The 23903-nt window shown below is 35.6% G+C and overlaps 1 protein-coding gene across 1 annotated transcript in view; it reads right to left on the reverse strand.

Moving 5' to 3' along the window:
• Positions 1–793: 793 nt before the first annotated feature.
• The window catches only part of GABRA2 (gamma-aminobutyric acid type A receptor subunit alpha2), a 64633-nt gene continuing 41523 nt past the window's right edge, over positions 794–23903 (reverse strand). The window contains exons 7-10 of the mRNA XM_048303373.1: positions 21418–21561; positions 20459–20611; positions 11926–12128; positions 794–7891 (exon numbers count right to left, since the gene is read on the reverse strand). Coding sequence (XP_048159330.1) covers positions 7583–7891; positions 11926–12128; positions 20459–20611; positions 21418–21561 — 809 coding nt within the window. The 3' untranslated portion in view covers positions 794–7582. The remainder of the gene's footprint in view (positions 7892–11925; positions 12129–20458; positions 20612–21417; positions 21562–23903) is intronic.

Below are 23903 nucleotides of genomic sequence, written 5' to 3' on the forward strand. Positions count from 1 at the left end.
TTGATAAAGATGTTGAAGAGCATCAATCCCAAAACAAAGCCCTGAGGGATACGTCTTGTCACCGGCCTCCACCTGGACATTGAGCCATAGACCACAGCTCTCTGTCTATGTCCATCCAGCCAATTCCTTACCCATCATACAGTCCATTCTCAAATCCACGTGTCTCCAGTTTGGACAGAAGGATGTCATGTTCTTCATCATCCAAGATGAACATTTATGTGTTGTGAGAAGATGCGACTTTACAGGAAAAGAAATGGCCATCCCAGAAAAATTTATAGCTTTTCCACTGAAAGACTTGGACTCAGAACACTCATTTTAAAACAAAAAACCAAACCCAAACCCACACCTTACTAGCAGTATAGTCATTTGTTTGTTTCTAAGTAAGCTTTGTTACCCTATATACTCCCTCTGATGAGTTAAGCTGTCTGGTAGGAGGTTTCTTATGCTCCACATCATCTGGTGGCTAGTGTATACCCAGCGGCAATATGTTTTATAACCTTCAGAAAACATGAAACATTGTCATTTGTAATATGAATACATGAGTGTATTCTCATTATATAAATAGGAAACCTGTTAAACTCTCACCAAGCTGAAGAATATTTCCTTTCCAATGTATTGTTTGTTTCCTGTGGGAAATACTGTCTTTAATAAAAAAGCACCTTCATAGAGGCTGTAATGGGTTGTCTGAAAACAAGAAAATGAAAAACCCACACACAAGTCCTAAGAGAAAAGACATGAAGGGAATTAAATATTTGTGCTGTCAAAGCATTAAAAACAAAAATACAAAATGTGCTATATTTAAATTAACTTTAATAAGAAGTACAAAAAGATAATGTTAAGCAATATTTTGCATGTGGTTAATAAATATTCTTCAACAGCAAGCAGTGACACATTCAAACATAAATCCAGTTATTTCTTTTACATTTTAGAAAAGTAACAATTTTCCCAGTTAAAACAAGGTCACAAATTACAGAATATTATCATCCTCTTTAATTATTTATAACTATGAAGCCTACTAAATAAGTAAACTGTCACCCAGCAGATTTTATTACATTGATGTTCAAGGTTAAGTATACTTACATTTATCATGCAGTTTCTTACTGTGCATATCTGATTGGTGTTTAATTTTAAAATGATTGGTTTCATTCTTCCCATTTCCTTATTTCTTTTTAATATACTGGGAGTGCATGTTTTCCAAGTCCTATACACTTTCACATCTAAGTGACTCACTAAAGTAGATTTGTCATACAATGCATAAATGTTTTCTGACTCCAGCCCAGCTGAGAAATCGCAAACCATGTATGACTCACAGCCCACTTCATTTTTACTATTTTTTTAATCAAATATAACAACATTTAGTGTAATCACTTCCATTAAAATTAAAGTGCCTTCAATTGTTTCTTAATAAAGTGACTATTTGGAGGGGAGAGGGTGAAGGGGTGCAGTTTAGGAACTGATTGTTTAACAGTTTATAGATACGGTGCATATGTATTCTAATAGATGTAAAATACTGCATTGCATTCCGTGCTATTGCTAAGCTACAGTAGCCTATAAACTGATAAAGTCAGCCAAAATGAACATCTAATAAAGAATATCAAAAGCAGTTGATCAAAGTAATATCTTGTTCCATTCACTATTTCCATCCATCCTCAATGGCATAGTTTGATGGATGAAGTATTGGAAAAAAAATACAACTCTTCAACCCGTTGAAGCTCACCTCTTTTAATATTAGATGAATGAAAGCAGTCATTGCAGTCATTAAAAACCTTGAATGCGTAAGGAAACACTCCAGAACACCTTATCAAGTGAAGTATTCACAACGTTATGTAAAGAATTAAAATTTGAAAGCAAAATAGAAGTTTTAAATTATCCAACAATAAAAATATAATCATATATATTTATGTAGACTCCAACTCCAACTAGAGGAAGAGTATACATCATCTTGCATATTTTAAAATATCCTCCAAATTCATTTTTGTTAGTGTTATCACCTCATCCTAACTTACAGCACTTTCACAATATTCTTAAAGCGCATTAATAAATACCAAGAATAAACCAGACATAAACTCCTATATTTCAGTATGGTTGACACTTCTTTTAAGGGCTTATTTTCATGGATTAAAGAACTGACAACCCATATCCAAAGGAGAGCCCACGTGTACTGTTAGGTGTACTCCTCTTCTGTAAAAGTCCTTACCTACTTCATTGATAAATATGATGAGGATGTGGACAAGTTTTATTTTAAATTCAGTGCAAATTTTTCCCTGATCTCCATCAGAGATGTCAAGCCCTCAAAGTTTGTCCTTTTTCCAGTAAGATATAATCACAGACTCCAAAAACATGAGTTAAAAGATTCACTGAGAAAGATCTGAATCTAGAAAATTAAGTGGTTTAAAGTAGAGGGAAAAAAAAACATTTTATGTGATTAACAAAAGCCGTATATTGAAACAAAGTTTTGAGCCTCTAACTTCTACTACTAAAGACCTAAAGTTCCTCACTGATACTCAGATGGCTGTAATTAATAATTGGATTTAGAAAATAATTAAAAGTTCTATTTGTTAGGGAGTTTGGGTCATCTAGAGAAATGAGGTGGAGGAAGTTTCCTTGACTAAAAAGAAAAAAGAAAAATTGAGATATTAAAGGGATATAACTTGAAGTTGTTTTGCACACTAAGAGCTTTCTAGCAGGAGCTTCACTGTTGCTGGGAGAAGATGGAAGGAATCCTATCACTGCTTTATAAAGGACAATTGCCTTTACTCAAGGCTGAAGTGTGAACTGACTTTCACATAATTTCACCTAAGTATTTAGGCATTTTAATGTGTTTAAGACAAAAACTTTATATGTGACATGAAATTATACCACACTCTATTTAGATATGTTTAGACATTTGTACAATTATCATATTCTGTGTTTTTTAAATGAAGCTATTTAAATTACTGGGTTTATTTTAAAATGTTTTCTTCCTCTACTTTTAAACTCATTGCATGGCTTTATAAATTTTAGCATTATGTGTCTACACATAATCGGGCATAGATGATGATAGCTTCGTATCCACATTCAAATAATCTTTCATGAAAATTTGTTAGAAATGGAAACGTTCAGCAGCATAGACTTCATCTATTTTGTGAAGGCCAAGGCAAAACTTGTGCACTATAAAGCTTTCACAATAGGAATGAGAGGTATGGAGGAGGAATGCTGACTCTCTGTGCTTAAGTGAAAGCCACGCTTCTTAAGAAAACAAAGTGTAGAATTAACAAAATTCTACTTAATTTCTGAAGCTTCTTTTCTCCCTCCACCCAAGATGTCCCAAACAGCAGGAGACACACAGCATTGCATGGTCTTTTCTCAAAGCTGTCAGTACTTTCAAAGGCACAACTCATGTCCCCCAAGTTCAGCAGAATTATACAAGTATTTCCAGTTTATGTGCTCTAGAAGTTACTGTCCCACAACTCAAATGTGGCAATGAAGGCTCAGAACTGAAGCTGAAACAAAAATACACATTACCTCCCTCAGTGACTTCTTCCTCAGTTATCTCACATTCCACTGCCATGGTAACAAAGCCATTTGTGTGTTCTCTTTTCTCTTTTCCTCCCCCATACACCCCTACCTCCTCCCTGCTGCTTCTGGTTGATTTCGTGCAGGCAGATTTTGGTCACTTTTGAAAAGTCTCACTACCCTGTATGTTATCTGTAATCACTGGGAAGAGAAGGTGATTCAGTAAGGCTCCTGTTTGGTGTCTAGATGCTCTTTCCTGTGACTATATGGGCAAATTGGCTCCTTAATTTAGAATAATGTTCAGTGGTATGAGTAGTCTCCCAAACTAAAGCTCATATCTCAGAACACCTACCATAATATTTTTTTAAAAGATGCTCAACAATGCAGCATTTAACAAGTTGAATTAGCCCAGATATGGCAGGTGAAGGTAATTTAATTGGCCACAGCATAACTGAGAAGTTTCAAAGCCACTCTTCTGCCACAACATCTCCAACAGACAACTCTGGCTGATAAACTGTGCTGATCTCTAGTTTTCATGCTGATTTATAAATTACTGTTAAATTAACTGACACATGCATCCAGAAGTATGTGCCCCAGTACTACACTGGAAGCCTATTTCATAAACTTAATTTAGAATTACTGTAATTCCAATCTAACTTTACCACAATGTTTTATCTTTGTATTTATTTTAATAATTTCTTAAGCCATAAAATATGACACGCTGACCCAAGAATAATGGGAGAAGTAAATTAGATTAATATGTCAACCAAAAAATTCACTGGCAGATTCCACGTGCAAGTCTTTGATAGAGAAGTGACTTGCATTTTCTCACTCATTCTCCCCACTTTTTTAAGACCTGCAAGTTTTACTCAAATTATATGAAACTTCTAGATATTTGGCACGTAAATTTGTGACATTAGCTTTAAAATCCCAGACACAGATTCTATACTAAATGAAACGACACGGATTCATTCTAAATGAAAATAAGGCCTAACTCTTGTATTCTGGTATCCTTTGCACGAGGCTCCCACTCACGTAAATATTTACATTTATATTCATTTATCCAGTTGGAAGTCCTACAAATTTGCAACTTATGTGTACTCAGTTGGGCCACTGTAAATGTTTCAGCAGTGAAACAGTAAAGCATACTCCTTCTTCCCTAGAAGGAGTTTGCTTTAATGTAGAACAACTAACTAAATTTTCTGGTGCATGCCCATTTAAAAGCCTTGCTGATGCCCACAATAACTGCATGTAAATATTTTAAATGGTTTTTTTTAAATGAGTTTATATAGTATGCCTACTTTTCTATGTAAGTGGGCAATAAATGTAACTTTAGCATGTGAGAAACACCTTTTTTTTCTACCAACTCAAGCAAGTGTAGAGAAAAGGGTCAGTGAGTGAAAAAATGGTTGTACCCAATAAAAGTGGTAGCAGCAGAGCTGACTAACAAGAGACAGCATCGGGCTTCTTGTGCAAACTGAAGATATGCTTTTTGCATGCAGCTCTGAGTTACTCAGATGTTATTTTCCAGACAAGCCTTGTTGGAGAAGACTTTATTGTTAAAAACCTTTGAGGAGGTCCATTCTTGGATAAGGATGCAAAACCCTTCCTTATCAGGTAATTTGACATGACTGAGCACACTCATATTTGGCATGGGGAGAGTTCTGACTATACAGTGTCGTGCATGGAGAAATACACAACAGTTTCAGCACTGTGAAGGGTTTGAGTACCTGGGATGTAGCCAAGGGTGAAAACAAACCTCTGTTTCTCATACCCCAGTCTGGTGAGGTTTGGAGGGTCCCTAGATCTTGCTGATGTGAACATAAGGTAAGAACTCTCACTAGGTCACAGGAAGAAGACCTCAGCCACAGAAAACATAATCGAGCTATTCAAGTTCAAGAGCATTTTAGCAGGGGCTTCCATTAAACTATACAGTCAGAGCCCTTTTCCAAAAACAGAGTTAAAAGTGAAGGGATTTTTCTACAGTCCTAATATTTACAATTATTTGTACATATGTACATATTTATATATTTATTCATACCTGGACAATGTGATGTTGAAGGGAAAATTTATAATTTACAAATGAAACATTTTAAAAATGTATGCTTGTACCATGAAAAAACCCTTTTTTTTATTGCTTGCCTTCTAGCCTTTTGTTCATAATCACACTATTGCACACATCTCCATGTTACATGGAAGATCTACATTTACATATAAATATATATGAAAATAAGGATATTTTTATTTTAATGTTCTGAGTAAAGTGCTCATTTTTAAGCTACTGTTGATGAGAAAGGTTTAGTCTGACAGTTTAATTAGAGGAAATTCAAGGGATACACACCTTGCCCATGCTTCTCCCTTTCTTTTATAACCTACTAAATGTCTTTATTTTACTGATGTCAACTCTGTCTTAACTATTAATTCTATTTATAATATGCATTTGTGACCTTGGCATCTAAACTGTCACACAAAGTACAAAACAGAATCACATCAAAAGCAAAGAAAAAGCAAGAAAATAAAACAGCAAAAGAAAGCAGTGTTTCTCTTCGTTGTTTTTAGCACATTTCCATGTCTTAAGATACTCTTTTATTTGATTTTAGAAATATTTGTACAACTTTTTTTAAACTTTGAACATATCTATTTTATGCACTATACTCAAGTTACTGTACAAAACTGCAATAAATGACACTATACGACTACATATGTCTCTACTAGAAGACATCATCATAAAGGTGTATCTTTTTTAAAGGTCAACTAATAACTGCTAATGTATGTGTGAATCAAAATATTTTTGATTGGCCAAGTATATTAAAATCTAAATACAGTACACAATTATTATTCATGTTATGATTTACCAGGCCTTTAGGGGCATAAAGAATCTTTGCAAAGGCTCAGATGAAAAACAATTTTACTGATAGTATTAAATGTTCTTATAAAATTGCCAATGGCAGATCCAATTTTGTTAGATTTGTGTATATGAAATACAGTTGATGCCTACTGATGATGCATGACCTTTTATTAAAAAAATAACATTCAAATCTTAGCAAAATCATTTCTAGTATACAAAGTTGTTGTAAAGTTATGTCAGCGAAATGTAAAGTTGCAATTTACAAAAGCAGCAGTAATTTTTATTTTATGGACAATTTCCTGAAATTAAATCATGGTTCTTGTCTCTCTTGAAAACAGTGCTTCCTGGGACAAATACAGGTAAATATTTTAATGGCAGGCTTTAGGAAAACATTAAACAAAGAAAAAAAGTATATTATATTACTGATAAACTTAACCCTGAAAGATTTCTGAGTGTTTTTATAAACCTGAAAATAATCCAATTAAGAACAAAATCAAAAATAAAAATAAAATCCTGCTTTGCTGAACCAGACAACCCAGCTTAGTAACATCAAATAAATAAAACAGTGAAAAGAACAAGTATCTCACTAGCAGAAGTTGGTTGATACTGAACTTGATTAACCCTTTTCCCTGAAATCAATTAGGTTAATTTATTAAAAACTTCAAAAAGGACAAAAGCAAGAAACTTGTGGCTTTTGCCATATAGTAGTGTTTACTACCTCTTCAATCTAACTAGTATCCAGAATGTTTGTGAAGAGCAGAACTGCACGACCTCCGTACTCTGTTATGTACATGGGTACTGCTATTGTATGGAACAATTACACCTTTTTAAAAAAATCACTTTTTTAAATGACAGTTTCTTTCACTAAAGTAGAATTAGTTCCTTTATAGAAAAATATTTTAACTTTAAATTAAAAAAATACTGTTCCTAAATAATTATGTAGGATCACATCTTCATTTCATTGTACGGAGAGAATATAATTCTGTATATTTGAATCCTAGTTTAACAGAAGTCCCCTGGGTTTAACTTTTAAAGAGCTGGCTGTATTTGCCATGGGTGCTATCTGTTTACAGACCCATGAATTAACGCTGTGTCCCTCCTTTGGAGACACACAGACAAGACATTTATATACACACTGTACATAATGGTTCACAGATTAGCAGTTATTAGTCGGACTGTACATAGCGAACAACCTATCTGATTAGAATGATGCTTGAAGTCCTCAGTGCAAGTCAGCTTTTAGGTTGATGGCGCAAAGCCAAGTAAGACAGGCTCCCTGTTTAAATATGTAGCCCAATACACTAAATTAAAAGTACCAAATAAGACTGGAAACACTATTCTAGACATTCTGTCAATTTTGCTAACACTGTTGAATGTCTTCTTTGCTTCTTGTGGCTTCGCTTCTGGTTTTGCCTTGTTGGGTTCTGCAGTTGTAGCGCTCTTGGAGATGGTTGGTAGCACTGAGTCCTTGGTAATATTTGGAGCATAGTTGGCAACAGCCACTGCATAGGCATTGTTTTTCTTAATGACAGATGCTTTTTCTTTTTTCTATTGGAAGACAGCAGGAAGTTAAATATTTCATGTATATTTGCCAGAATAGACTTAGTAAAACATAATTTCAAAAGTAAAAGAAACAAGTGAGCATATTAAAATAGTACCATACTGAAAAATTCAGATATAAAGAAAGACATTTCCAGTCTATCCAAAAAGAAGGTTGAGGTGACATAAGATTGCTCTTGCACCATCAAATGCCCAACCGAAGTTATGTGAAGAAGTCTCTGTTACTGTGATTGTAAGCATAACTGGAAAAGAGTTGGTCTTTCTGTAGTGGCTTTGCATCTATCTCCTTACAATAGAATTGCAAGGTCTTTACAATGTTTTCTGTGAAAATTATTCGTCATTGTAGTAAAATTAAAATTAGGCCACCTTTCTCACATAAAACTAACATCACTATTATTTGGACATGTCATAACATACCACTAATAAATAAATGAATTTCAGTTAAGGGTGTACACTTTTTAGAGACTCTGGAGAAATGTGTTTACACATATATATACATAGACACACATACAGAAAGATCAGGAAGAGATTGCAAGTGAATTAAGGACTCCAGACTGATAGTTGTAGAACTGAGTTGAGATTTAGCCCTAGAACTATTTCTAGGGTTATTCATAGATTATTGTTTTAAAAAATGCATAACAATGATGAAAACAGGAATAAGAACCTAAAAAACTGTAGAAGAAGAGTGGGATGGAATTAAAATAATTTAATGATGCTCAGAAAAAGGCAATTTAAGTCCTGCACCTGGGGAGGAATAAGCTATGCACCACTGCAGGTTGAGGCTAATGGGTTGGAAAGCAGCTTTGTAGAAAAAGCCTGGGGGTCTGGGTGGCCATCAAGGTTAACACAAGCCAGCAATGAGCCCTCACAGAAACAAAGGCCAACAGCCTCCTGGGCTGCATTACAGAGAGTGTTCCCAGCCAAGCAAGGGAAGGGATCATTCCCCTCAACTCAGCTCTGGTGAGGCACATCTGGAGTGCTGGATCCAGTTCTGTGCTTCCAAGTTCAAGAGAGACATGGATGTAATGAAACTAGTCTAGTGAAGGACCACAGAGATGATTTAAAGCCTGAGGCATCTGAAATATAAAAGGCCGAGAGAGCTAGGACTGTTCAGCCTGGAAAAGAGAAGGCTCAGGGGGAATCTTATCAATGTATATAAATATCTGATGGGAGAGAATAAAGAAGATATAAGACTTTTCCCAGTGAAATCTAGTGGAAGAACAAGAAGCAATGAGCACAAAATGAAATACGGAATATTCCACTTAAATATAAAAAACCTTCCAACTTTTACTGTGAGCATGACCTAGCACTGGCACAGGTAACATAGAGAGGCTGTGAAACCTTCATCTTCAAAGACATTTAAAAAAATATCTTGACAATGACCCTGAGCACCCACCCCTAGCTGACCCTGCTTGCACTAGGGGAGATAAATTTGATGATCTCCAGAGATCAAGTCCAAACTCCACCAATTCTGTGTTGTTATAGGATTGTGTACGCTTTCGAAGGGCTAAACTTTAACCAGGGGCAGTTCAATGGAGAGTCCATGTGTACACATGGACACAGGGATGTTAGGGAGTGAATTCAGGCTTGGGGTTTTAGACCTCTACATAGGTTCACAAACTAGCTCTGCAATAAAACTATAATGCTATAAATTGATCCAGTGCTTTGCAGCAATCTCAAACTGAGGAATTTCTAATAACCTACAGGAAAGAATGGAAGGCAGTTTCTCAGGAAGCAATATATATTATTTAAATAGATATAACATATATTATTTATATATAAAATACAATACAATAATAGTATGTCATTTAAAATATATGTATATAATTTAGAGACAAGCAAATAAATAATAGATTTAGTCAATCTCTTCCACGAAATACAGAATTAAGCAGATGAAGAAATAGTTAACTTCTGGATCATATAAGAAATCATCAGCTGCTGTATTGGTTTCTTATGATTTTTAATCTAATGGAAGTGACACAAGTAAGAGAATTCTTGTGACATTTCTCATACACGTGCATTTCAATTTTTTACTTCCACTGGGAGGCATCTACTCCATTTGCAATTGTGGTTTTAAATTACATCCAATTTGATATTTATCTGGGCCATCTAAAAATCTTGATAAGATCTTCATGGTTAGATGTTGTGCCCAAAATGCCTTGTCTTAGGTGCCTTGTCTTAGGAGATGGTGTCACATAAAAAGAGAATCTGGGAATCAGTTGGGAATTCAGCATTGTTCCTTATTGACTGGAGTGTGGAAAACAGTTGATCAAATATGTAGCTTGTTCCTGCACCTGCTTTCCTGTGAGACAAATTCCATGTCAACAGCACTTAGACAAGAATTTGCATATAATGTGAATACAGACGACTGTCACTGAGGAAACATATTTCATTCTAACTGGTGAAGAGTAAGCCTGGCTTTAGGTGTACAGATGCATTCAGCAAGAAAAAAGAGCAAATTACCAAATCAAATTATGCGGAACACTTTAATTCATCTATAAGTCCCTCCTTTCAGACGCAATTAGCGTTTTTAAAAGGTATCTGTAATACCATTAATGAGACCTGCATAATAAAGCTGAACCATATTTTTGTATGAGAAACTATGACTATGTTAAAAGCTTAGGGTTTTGTTAAGTCAGTTTGAAGAAAGTAGAGAACTGGACATGTGAATGGTATGTAAATCTAAGAATGTAATGGATAATATTGTCACTCCTAGGGAAGGAATACTGCCTAGCTGTTAAACAGTTGCCACTCCTAAGATCATGAGACAACACTGTTGTACAACTTTAAAGGAATAAACAAAGGATGTTTGTAAGGGAGTTTGTAAGGGCTCCCTACATTCTTACAATGCCAGGGCAAGTGTGCCAGTCTGAAAAGCTTCACTCATGACATGATGATAAACTTGCAGTAATTTGGTATCTACCTCTAGCAGGAGGTAACAGATCCTGAAGTTATGGATAGTTCATGCCATTCCAGAAGTTACAGGGAATCATGAAGAATGTACATTTCCTCTAATTCTTCTTTACTATTGACTGAACATTTTGCTTCTTTATGCATTCAAAATGATGAGAAATCAGTTAATGAATCCTGCTTCACATTTACTATAATCACTTAGGAAGCAAATAAAATTCTATCCTAATTTTAAGAAGAATCACAGAAATCTATGTATTTGTTAGAAGAAATCTGTTTTCATTGGTAAAATCAAGGACTGGGAAAGGACAAAATTATATAATATATTAAGTCAGTCAAAACAAGTGAGCTTTAATATTTTTTCTGTGTTATTCCAATTCTAAACTGCAAATACACGAATTTAGGTGTATCACCAGTTCATTCTTTTCATGAAATGGGAAATTCTATCAGGTTAAAACTTCTTCATGTTATCATGGCTACACCACTATAAAGACCAGAAAATTAAGGTGTGACTGTGTTTCTGTGTACTCAAAGCATCAATACATCATAGGTGAAGAATTTTGTACATTTGCTATCTAAATTAGTTTTAAAATTAATGTTTACCTATGATTAGGGATAGGATTCAGAACACTGGAAATGCTCAGAAGCTCTAGATTTTGTTATTCATGGTCCTTACATATATGGACATTAATTTGTTTTCCTAAACCTTATGTACCATGAAGATTAATATACATTATATATTTCTGGGGGTTTTTTTCTTATTTCCATCTCAATTGAATTTAAAAAAATTTAAAAAGTGATCAACCAATATAATCTGGATTAAATTTCATGAATAACCAGATAAACAGTTGTATCTGAGGAGTCAAAAAACAAGACAAGACAGTTCCCAAAAAAAAAAAAAAGTTCTTGATAACTAAATCTGGATTAGTGAAACCAAGTAAGATTAGCTACAAAAGGAGTAGATATATTTCTGTTCAGGACAGAAAATACATCTACATTCTTTTGATTTAAAGCATCTTTTTATTTTTTTATATATTGCAAAATATCAAAACAATATATTAGAGCTGGTTTAGGAAATTGACTAGAAATAGGACTATTTCCTTAGGACTTACCTTATCATTCACTACACTTTTTCCATCCCAGGCCCATCCTCGTTTTGTGAAATAATTTACAGTTGCAAATTCAATTAATGCAGAGAATACAAATGCATAACAAACAGCAATAAACCAATCCATAGCTGTTGCATATGCTACTTTGGGGAGTGAATTTCGAGCACTGATGCTTAGTGTTGTCATTGTCAACACAGTTGTTACTCCTGCAAGGGGACACAAAAACAGAACATCAACAATTTCACTTGGATTTTGAATGTTAGCAAAAATAAACCAAAAAATATTAAGGTATGATTTTGAAACAATTAATTTTTTTTTATCTAAGTTGGTGACAAACATTGCTACAATTATATTAAAGGTTGTATCTGGATTTTCCTTTGACGTAATTTCAGTTCAATTTCTTGTCTAAACTTCCCTTTTTTAATGAGCTGATGATCTTACAGAAAATATGTATTTATTTTAACCTATCAGGGCAGGTAAGGAACAAAATTAACAATTCTTAATGGATTCATGATATTTAGCAACATTAGAGTGATAATGATTAATATGTTAATGTTTGGTAGCTGGCTTCTTTGCAATGGCTGCAGGTCTGGCACCCATATTTACTGAAATTACCACACAAATACACTTTTGTTATGAGAATTTTTTTTTTTTTACAGTAGCTGTCTAACTAATAGTTGAAGACATAAACAGGGTAAGTTTTCATTCAGGTAACGTGGATTGTTTTCTAGAACAGCATTGATTTGAAATGACAGATTATTTTAACTGTATTATGTGTCAGAAAACAAGAGCTGGTGATCCAGGAAGACTGTTCATTCACTGTGGCAGTTACTAAAAGAAGTTTGCAGTACTTTTTACATAATGAGGACCCAGTAAAAAAAAAAAAAAAGCCTCCCAAAAGAATCCAGAAAGAATATACATGGGAGGAAAGGAAGAGAAGAACATTTTTCTGAATCAGATTTAGCAAGCAGAAACCCACAGCCATAAACACAGTCTCCATTCCTTAAGTAAATCAGTTCTCCCACCTCAGGCTGAATCACACTTAGACAAACTAAACTATTCCCTTTGTGGCACACCATTAAGTACATCTCCAGAATTAAAAGTGACACAAAGTGATATACTTAGCACAGATCAGCAAACCTACACTTCACTATGACAGGCAAAGGAGATGCCATGGCAGAAATATTAGTAACAGCACATCACAGCTTCAACAAATACACACTCATAAAATTCTTGTAGGAGGCTTCCCAAGAGAAAGTAAAGTCACTTTCCCTAAGCCAGATCTGATGTCAGCAATCTGTCACCTGGGTTCTGGGGGATTGACATAGCTCTGATTTTCCTTCTGCTACAAGAGAAGCAATTTTAACCACTGTGTGAAAGGGAAGAGAGGCAGCAATTACATCTACTGAGACCTCCTCAGGCTTCACAAATTTTCATCCCTCCAGTAAAGAATCTCCATCTCTGAAGGTGCTAAAAAGGGTGACAAAGCAAAGCTATATGGACTCAGCCTCAGTGCTTCCAAAGGTCTGTGCAGCAGGGAAAACAAGGCACGGAAGCATCCTGCTGAGTCACACAGTATCAAGACGCCTCAGCAAACATAAATCTCTAATTGCTGTTTCTCAGCCAACATAAATTAAAGAAGTGGATTTGGCCTGGAATCAGCCATGACACTGATGGAATCTACTAGACTATACAATGAAAAGGAAGCAGCTATCAACTGTACCAGATGAAAATGTGTAGACAAAATATATTTTGTAAAGAACCTAGTCTCTCCTAACACTTACACAACATACAGCTTAATTATTTTCAGCAGCTCAGAGAAAAGACAGCCTATCTTACATTTAAAATTATCACATGTAAATTTTAACACTGGTCCTGAGCTGCGGATAAATCATTATAATTATACAGAAGTATCAGTAAAGCGAATGTTTCTCAGATATAAGGTGACCTTATCCACATGTAAATATATACAGTTGCTAAGGTACCACTCTGTTTAAGTCCCACTTTATAGAATTAATTAATCTTCTAGAAACCCTAATGACTTCTTCAGAAATCTGATTAAGATTTACTGCTGACCTTTCCTAGTATCAGTTAAAACACTGTGAATTTATATCTTGCATCTTGCTACCACTTGCCAGTTTCTCTAAAAAGATCGGCAAGTTACACCACTTTGTGACCCAAATGCTAATCAAGCAGCACGCTGTCAACATGCTTCCATTTATTTATTTATTCCATTTATTCCTTCACTCTATAAATTCAGTGATGTTCAAGCCACCACAGTTATTTAAGCTGAACTGAATGGGAAAAAATTGGACAGAAAATTTAATCTGTAATACTTGTCAGTTTAGGATTCTCTAGTCCTTTTATATTGCTATTATTCTGCAGAGAAAAGACAGATGATTTTGCACATTATAGTTAATTTGAAAAAATCAGTATTATCAAGTCTTCTTTATGAAAAAGGACTGAATGGAAATAACCTGCCTCCTTGCCACTGCTAAACCTGAGAGGACTGAAAAATTATTAATGTGGAAGAACATGGTCAACTTGTAAAAAACCCCTCATTTATTTCACAAAGATTTAACTTAAAAGACCAGATCAAAAGCATTCCTCATTGCTTATCTAATTCATAGCACTAGTGAACTAAAATTGGTATAAAAAACAGTGAGTAGATTTTCACCCCTATAATGAAGTAGTCAAAAAAATATTTAAAAGTCTATGTAAAAACTGCATGATATCTCACTATGATGTAAGAAAAAACCACAGTTTACATACAGATCAAGAACCATCTTCTATAGCCCAGCACCCAGCAGATGTGGCAACTGAATTGATGCCAGAAGAGATGGTCAGGTATTATTTTGAAAGGGACCATGAGCATCAATTTGTCTTTGAAAAAGATCCAAAAAATAAACCGTTGACATTTCCTTTCTCCAAAGCAGACGAAGCATTTTTTACTTGACAGTAAACATCCTTACAAGGTTTGTACTCAGCAGTGCATGGCTAAAAAGCTAAATATCTTCTGTCACTACAGGTTTATCCATTCAAGCCAAGACTGGAGCTATTTGATTGCCTGGGAATTTTTTTTTTATGGTGCTGCTTTTGAAATGGCATTTGCTTACTAGAGAGAGAAAATCCATCTCCAGAGCTGCAAATTCAACACTTTTCACTGGCACTAAACTCACCTCTCTGGAAAACACCAGCTCTGTTATGCTTATAACAGTGGAAGAGGTAACCTGAAAAACTAGAAATGTCTAACTAAAAGCATAGGGTGGAAATTGGAGGAGCTAGCACATATATATTAAAGTTAAAATCTGTTATGATGACTACTTTATGCCCACATTTGTGTGCAAAAGTCAGGCAACTCCTTGACAGGGACAAATTTTTGGACCCTAATTTCACCTTTTGTGTATTGTCTGATTTTTCTAATTTGAAGAGATGTTAGTCAACTAAACATATCCTAGCCTTTTTGTGCTAGAATGTAGATACCTTCTTTGAAAGTGAAAGGCCTAATTAATGAGTTACCAAAGGACATTTCTGTAATAAAGAGGCACTGCATCCTAGCAAATAATTTGTACAAAAGGTTTAAAATGTGCTCTATTTCTTATAATTTCAGGCTACTCGTCCCACTATTTTATCATTTTATCACAGAAGTTTGCAAAGTTACACATAATGGTTGAAGAACATATCACAAAAGGATTGATAAATTACTTTATTTTTAATTTAGGAAAGTAATTTCATTGTTCTACTTTTTTTTAACAGCAAGTGCAAATTTGTTTTGGTAATTAGATATCCCAACCTGATCCAAAACCCAAATAGATTCATAAATACAAATAACGGCAGAAAGAAAAGACTTTTGACCATTTCAAAGATACAGATTACTACTTCATTTTATCACTCCAAGAGCAACTGGTTAAAGCTGTAAACAAAAGCTTGAAAATTCTGGATGCAGCATGATATTAAAGTATTGCACCATAACATTTGGCTACCCACTATGTTGTTTGCTTTTATTTACTCAATGTGTATGTGCTACTAGAAAATGCAATACAAAAGGAGTGTACCATGATTTTGCTCGAACACCAGGAGGTGCGTCTGAACAACGATTGAAAGAAAGATTACAGAAAATAGCTCAAGCACTTTGTCTACCCTTTTTACTAAAAGAACAACAAACCACCCTTTTTAAATAGCTTGGGAGGCAAGAACCATAACATCATCTGTTTCTAGAAGAGTTGAATTCAATCAGTTGCGTAAGCTACATATCCATATGGTGAGGTTGCTACCATGCTGCTTCACTGTATCAATACTGAGCAGTGGAACACAATTTCCCATTGAGCAACAGACAAGCTTATTCCCAAAGCCGAATGGCAAGCGCTATTTACCCCAACTCCAGTAAAAGTTGCATGCAATTATGCCGCCACTGCAATATGAGCTAGTGTCTTCACACATCAGTGAGCTGAGGAGACATACTAGTTTGTTTGCAGCCAGCTCAGTCTCTTTACTCAGGGCTAGTTTTTCACTGTCCACCATTATATTATTATATCTACATTTAGCAGAAATCCCCAATTAAGAAATTATATACAGAAATATGTGAGTAGTAGGATATGTCTAAAGGCACAAAAGATAATCTGCAGCATGTGAAAGGAGAGAAGAATAAAGACAGTTGAGATTTTTTTCAATGAAGTGGGAAAAGGTTCTTTGTATATATAGAACTGTTGAAAAGGACGGGTCTCTATTATTCAATTCCCTTGTAAAAATAACCAGAGAACAAATCTGAACTTTTCTTGGGTTCCTCTTTCTGTAGTGTCACAATTATAAAGTTGCTTTGGGTTTGTATGGCAAGGTTTTGGCAGTGAGGAGCTACAGCAATGGCTTCTGTGAGAACCTTCCAGGAGTTTCCCGCATGTCTCAGAGATCCAGTTCCAGAGAGATCCACCACTGCTGACCAAGGCCAAGGCCAACAACAACACTGGCAGTGCCTCCAGGATGACATATTTAAGAAGGAGAAAAAAAGATATTAAGCAGAAGCAACTGCAGCCAGAGAAGACAAGTGAGAATATGTGACAGAAACAGCTCTGCAGACACCCAGGTCAGTGGAGAAGGAGAGGGAGGAGCTGCTCCAGGTACCAGAGGAGAGATCCCCCTGCAGCCTGTGGTAAAAACCATGGTGAAGCAGCCGTGCCCCTGCAGCTCACAGAGAGGTCCAAGGTGGAGCAGAGATCAACCTCCAGCCCACGGAGGACCCCATAAAAGAAGAGGTGAATGCCTGAAGGAGGCTTTGACACTATGCAAAACCTGCGCTGGAGCTGGCTTCCGGCAGGACCAGTCACTCCACAGGGGACCATGCTGGATCAGTCTGTTGCTGGAGCACTGCACCCCATGGAAAGGACCCACATCAAGAACAAGTGAAAACAGACACAGCAACTCAGAGTAACAATAAAATTATCACAGTGAACTGACAAAAGAACATAACTATGTGAATCTAAAATTCTGCATTTTGGACAATATACTAAATAATAAGACTAATTTTTGTTCTTTCCTGCTTCACTTAGAAAAGAACATATACCTAACTACATTTGTTTTGTCATTTTCATTGACACTCCAGGTGAGTTAAAACATAGATAACTATAGCACTAAGAAAACTAATTTCTGACTTACTGTCACCTGCATCTAATGCTGCTATTCAAATACATGTGATGCTTCCAAATGCTATGACCCATTAAAAATGAAGCAAGAATCCAATAAGCTGTACAAGATTAGTTTTGCTAATATTGTTGACACTAAATGCATAACAATAAACACATTACTAAATGAAACAGATTGTAATCTTGCACTAAACGAAGGCATTATGAACCAGGCTTATCCTCTTTCACTAAGAATGCAATCAGATTTATCTGCTAGAGAAAACAGATTCAAGACTCATTTAATCAACGATGACAAAACTTCCATCTTCTGATAATTTAAAGCAAAGTTGAAGCAATATAGCATTAGGCCATAATTCATTTGGGATAGGGTAGGTCAACAGTATTAAATAGATACCATAAAGTAAAGGGATTAAAGAGCTCAACTATAAAATAAGCCTCATTATATCAATCCCTTAATGTTAGCCTAGAACTTGAAACTACATTGCAAGTGAACAGAAAGGGAAAAGTAACTTCTTTCACCCTTGAAATAATACATGCTCAATGGTGCTTTGAATAACTAGAAGTTATGTTTCTTTGAAAGGAACACTATTCCAGTAGTTAGTCCTTAGCTCTCAAGAAGGTCATTGAAATAAATTTCTCATTCATTTTCATTAATTTTCAAAAACACTTTGTCAAAAATGAGTAACTTCTGTTTAACTATATTTTAATATGGATATATTTAATATACAATGCAAAGATGGGTATCTAGCAAGCGACTATTCTATATAAAAACTAAAAATTAAGTATAATCAGTAAGAGTGTAAAGGAATACCCCCTACAATTTTTATATTCCCTGCTGAATGTAGGTTGTTTTATTAACTGTAGTATGGACTTCTTGTGTCACTGGATGGAGTCTACCTGAAAGTATCACCCAGATGAAACTTGAGTGTACCTGCCCAGCTCTAACTGACAAGAATAATTCAGTACAGCCAAAAACCATTAAAGAGCAATAGATGAACTTTGTTTTGAAACTCTGGCTAACTGCACATTTTTGTAACACATTTGGCAAGAGGCCAGAGCATATCAGAAATCCCAGTGACAGCTGCTGCCAGTAGGTATGGAGAAAGACTGGGAGATCCACCTGAGGCGGTGGATTTAGAGAGCCCACTGGCAGCTTATGCTGACAATCGCATCTAGAGTGTAGAAGAATGTTAAGAAATAGCTCCTCAGGGAAAATCCAGCCCAACGAAATGAAAAAGGCTAAGTCTGAGGAGCAAATGCCACATGCTGGGGCTAAGGCTTCTCCATAAGGCAGAGACTGGATGTGTCTTGTTTCCCCAGGTTCAGTGTGCCAGGCTAAGATAGCCTGGAGGGGACAGAGCCCTGAGTGGCACACAGGGTGCATGTCTGTGTGGCAGGAATAAAATACTAGCACAGAACTGCTATGCCTGCAATAAACCCATCGTTCTTAGTAAACAGATTTCAGGATTCATGTCACTGAGTGGTGTGATTCTGTTCTTGCAGCCCTCCTACGCACTTCCCTCAAGACATCCTGAAGCAGGACACTTCATTATCCACATTAGACTAAACCCCAGGAGAACTAAGCATCAGGCTGCCGTGAAGATACTACTTATTTCCAAAAAAAGTAAACAAAAAATAAATCAAGAACAAGAAAGAATTTTGCAGGAAAGGACACATTTCAGGAAAATTATCCCAGGGCCTTGTTATGGGTGTAGTAGCTTGTTAACAGTGACACAGTAACAGAAACTGCATTTTAGGAAGAGCAGATGTGAGACTTTTTTTGGACAAACCAGTCACACTGTCCTAAATGTATTGGAGTGGGTACAGAAAAGGGCAAAGACACAGGTTTAGAAGGATTTGACAGTGTACTTGCAAAGCTGGAAAACAGGAATGTACATTTTCATAAGCAAAAATGGATAAATTCACAGAAGATTTTGAAGAGAGACAAAAAAAAAAAAGTGTTCCTGATAGCTGCCTGGAAAACCATGATAGAATTCTGGTCCCACTGTAACCACTGACCTATTTCATCTGACTTCAATAAGGCTCATATTCAAACCTGCAATTTTCACAATGCTTTGTGGCATTTTCTCTACCAGGAGCAACAGTAAATGCTTTGTTGTGCATCATACTTAATATGCATTTGAGTTTGGCCTATTTTTTGAAGCGTACATGGTGTTTACTGATGACTAATAATACAATTTTATGCAACATTTCTGATGGCTGATTCCACACAGACATTAATTTTATTGTGCTCTCTTTTCCTTCAAAAGCAAACAAACAAAATGAACTTTGTTTTGCAAATAAGAAAGACATTTGTTACTTTGCTTAAATAGAGAGCCAAACCTCACTGTAAGAGAAACACCACTATATTGCTCTGCTGAATCTGTTTGCTGCCTCATAGTAATCTCGAGTTTGAAGTGTTGCCCAAAATCCCAGAACAGGGTTTCTTTAAAAGAACTGCAGTTTGAAAACTTTAACACAAATAATTCAGCAAATTCAAATTCAATTTGCCTAGTTTACAGATAAATTTAGAAATTTGTTTATCTACCAAGTACAAGAATACTTGGATAATATCAATGAAAGTAAGATATTTCAGAAAATCATCTAGGTTTACTAAATTTACTTTTAAAATAGAAACATTGTCATCTTTTTCTATTCTGTGAATTTTTTTTCCTCTTAAAAAAGTCAAGGATATATGAGGACATTTTGCTTGTATGTACTAATTTCCAAAATCTTTGGGATTCTCAGGAGATGTGTAAAATGCAGTTGAAAGCTGTTTGGACTAGAAATTGTATCACATTCTACAAACACTTTAACTTGAATGAAAAGCCCTTCACTTCAGAAGTACTTCCTAGCATCTTCAGCTGTTGCAAACAGACAATGCTACTCAGTATACTCACCAAAGACTGTCCTGGCAGGTACAGATTCTCTGTTCAGCCAGAATGACACTTGAGAGAGAATGACAGTCATGATGCAGGGGAGGTAAGTCTGAATGACAAAATAACCAATTTTTCTCTTCAAGTGAAAATGAGCCGTCATTACCGTATATTCACCTAGGTGCCACAAACAAACAAAATACAATGAAACAAAACGTTATCATCTTAAGAATGTCCATTTCTTTGATAAGAGAAAGTTTGCTGCATTTATGTGAAACAAATGTTCTGGGGTTATATTGTAGCACAGATATTTTGTAATAGGAAGCATCCTACAGAATATAAGAAAGATTTTGAGTACAGCTATATCTTATTCCCACTGCGTTCCATGAAAGGTGAGTGTTAAGGAACTTCCAGGAACTCTTGTATGCACTGAGAAGAACTCCAGCCCTGAAGGCTTCTGCTCATAAGCAGCACTCTGTGTTCACACAACAGCTCCCTGAGAGCTTAATCACGACTAGAAAGCACGACTAGATGGGGGTCCATCACAGCCCGGCACATGCAGGAAAACAGTCCAGAGTCTAGTAGAATACTCCAGTGTTTAATGTCAAAACTATGATGGAAGGGAAACACGGTTGAAATCTGTCTGCTTTAGACAAAATCTATGTCATTTACAATATGAAATTTAACAAATATCCCAATCCCGGGTTACAAATATTAGGATTCAACATGGAGCTCCAGATAGCATTTAAAAAACCAGTTACTGAGGACAAGTTCACGTCTGTTATCACCAGCTAATTATAATTTGAAAGAATCAGTAAAGTGCTGTTTTGTGTTACTTGTACAGTACATTGACTATGACTTGTACAGTACATGCCTAATAGATCATATTTTGCAACATTCTTTTTCAGTAGCTTTTAACACCACCTAAAATACAGTCTTCACAGTCAGTAACTGCCTTTTTCTCCAAAATATCTTTTACTAACCTGTACTTGACTTAACTGTCTCTTTTCCAATTGTTTGGCCTAGAAGATCATACTGATTCAGTCTTGAGCCATCTGGTGCCACTTGCACTGAATCTGAAGCATTATAAGTCCAAATGTATGTCACTTCTGAAGTTGTATATGCATCTGTGAGAAACAAGGTAAAATACTTCGTCAGTAATTCAAATTAAACAGTTACCATCAAAACTCACAGAATTACAAGAGATACTTATTTTTCAAATAAAAACTCACCCCGAAGAATTTTAAAAGATATGGTAAAAAATATATTTGGCTGTTTAAAATAGCTTTACTGTAAAGTAAGTGCCTATTGTAGCACAGGAACAGGGCTTATTAATCACAATTTATTAAACTACAAACAACATCTCTTCTACACTGTTAAAAGACTTGTCAGAGGTTAGATATTATACGTATCCTATAATTCGTGATAAGGCAGATGAAAAGAATGACAATTTGTAAGATTTAGACAAGCAGTTTGAAAATTCATTGCTGTGTAGTTCTGACCTTCCATTGTCTCCACTCTCAAATTCAGGGACATATCACAAGCATTTTATTATTAGTTGAAATTCAGACTTAAACATGGGAAGCCAGCAGTGACAACACCCTGGTACCTTGCCCTGCCTACCCTCTTAAATCTCGTTAGTTGCCATTGTATTGGTGGACACACTGACATTAAACAGGCTGCTCTCTCAGTACATTCTTGCTCAAACATACATTTAGCCTGGGGTCTGTCAAGATAAACTAGTATGAAAGCAAATCAACCCTGTATTTTAAAAAGCGTTAATGCCTCTCCACTAAGAAAAAAAAAAAGTATGAAAGTTTTTCCAGTCTAATATCCTATTAACAAATGGAGTTTGAAAGGAAAAGAGTAAACCACTGATGGAAGAAGTTGTGTGTTCATTTTGATTGACTGAGACAAGTGCATTTTAAATCTTACACAATAATTGCAGTGCAATTAAAAAGTAAAGCATCATTACTGTTGGTCTGCAAACATTTTCACTTAAGAAATCTCTGGAGGCTCAGAAAGTAGCTTCTTCATGCAACTAGCCATAAATTGCATGACTAACAAAATCTAGCAGGTGGGTAGCAAGTAGAGATTTTTAACACTTCCCTCTATCCTTCCAGCTTTCCACAAAAATATCTCTGCTTTAATGCAAACCAGCAGTATGGCAAATTGTTGATTTGTCCCCATTCTCTTCACTGTCAGCTAAACTTTTTGAAAAGAATAAAGAAAACCAATCTATTAAGCTACAGTTTCTCCCATACATTCAGTTTGGCTTTTCTCTTATGTATAAAAAGAGACATTCGTACATGCTGATGATCCTCCTAGCAATGTAAGATTAGCAGTGTATATCACAGGCAAACTTGCCTTAGTTAAACCAAAATCCTCAGGATTCCTGCTTATTTTCACCACTATTCATCATTCAGATTCTATCCCAGAATAAAAGCTGAAAAATGCACAGTTCTCTAGAAATAACTCCTAGATAAAGAAATAAAATGTGTGTGAAGCCATTTAAAATGAACAGAAATAAGAGTCCCCTGGATGTGCCAACAGGCTGGAGCACAGTGACTTTGAGGGAAATGAAAGACAGGCTTTTTTTAAAATCACATTGCTCACATTTAAAATTCCTCTGATTATTAGAAAACCATAGGCAGGGAATAAAGGACAAGCTGGTAAGAAAAGCAAACAATCAAGCCTGAAAAAAAAGACAAAAAAGGAAGCGGTTCACACAAAGTCCAATATACCTAGTCATAAGGGTTTCCAATCTAAAAATGCACATGCAGAAAGTAGCCTTTTGGCCTGAGTATGAGTTTCATTATCACAGGAGTTTTCAAGTTGTTTTCAGGCTACATAAGAGTCTTCTTTTCCTGCAACACCTTATAAATCAAACATGCCTTGCTGGGCACGTATATGTAAATATTATCAGTCAGTAGCCAATTTTGGCTAACATCTCTGGTGTTAGTTATTCAGGCTGCATTATGTATTATAAATATAATATTGAGGGGGCAAGAAAAGGCTCCATGATGCACATTATATTCATTTCAATGATCTTTTATCTCCATAGCTAAGATTTCCCTCAAGTGTGGAAACATCATCAGAAGAGCAGGCTTGGTTTAATTTGCTACAAACTCCAAGGAAAAGGGATATGAGCACAGTGGAGAGAATGCACAGTGCTATGACAAGCATCATCTGGTTAATGATGTCCTTAGCGGCAGCATATCCCATTTTGTATTCTGGGGTTGCTACAATTATTGTAAAATCAGCCAGAACTTATATGTTTTAACTTGTTGCCTCAAAAAGACCCCATTTCCTTTCCTGGGCCCAGAAGAGAATGTAGGCTGCAGCCAAAGGGAAAAAAAGAGAAAACTTTTGTGTAAAAGATCCAGAAAATATATATAATAAAGAAGAAGAAGAAGAATGGCTGTAATCTAAGAAAGTGAAATAATGCTGCTGTTAACATAATACATAG

The sequence above is a fragment of the Corvus hawaiiensis genome, chromosome 5 (assembly GCF_020740725.1).
Source record: "Corvus hawaiiensis isolate bCorHaw1 chromosome 5, bCorHaw1.pri.cur, whole genome shotgun sequence".
Taxonomy (NCBI): domain Eukaryota; kingdom Metazoa; phylum Chordata; class Aves; order Passeriformes; family Corvidae; genus Corvus; species Corvus hawaiiensis.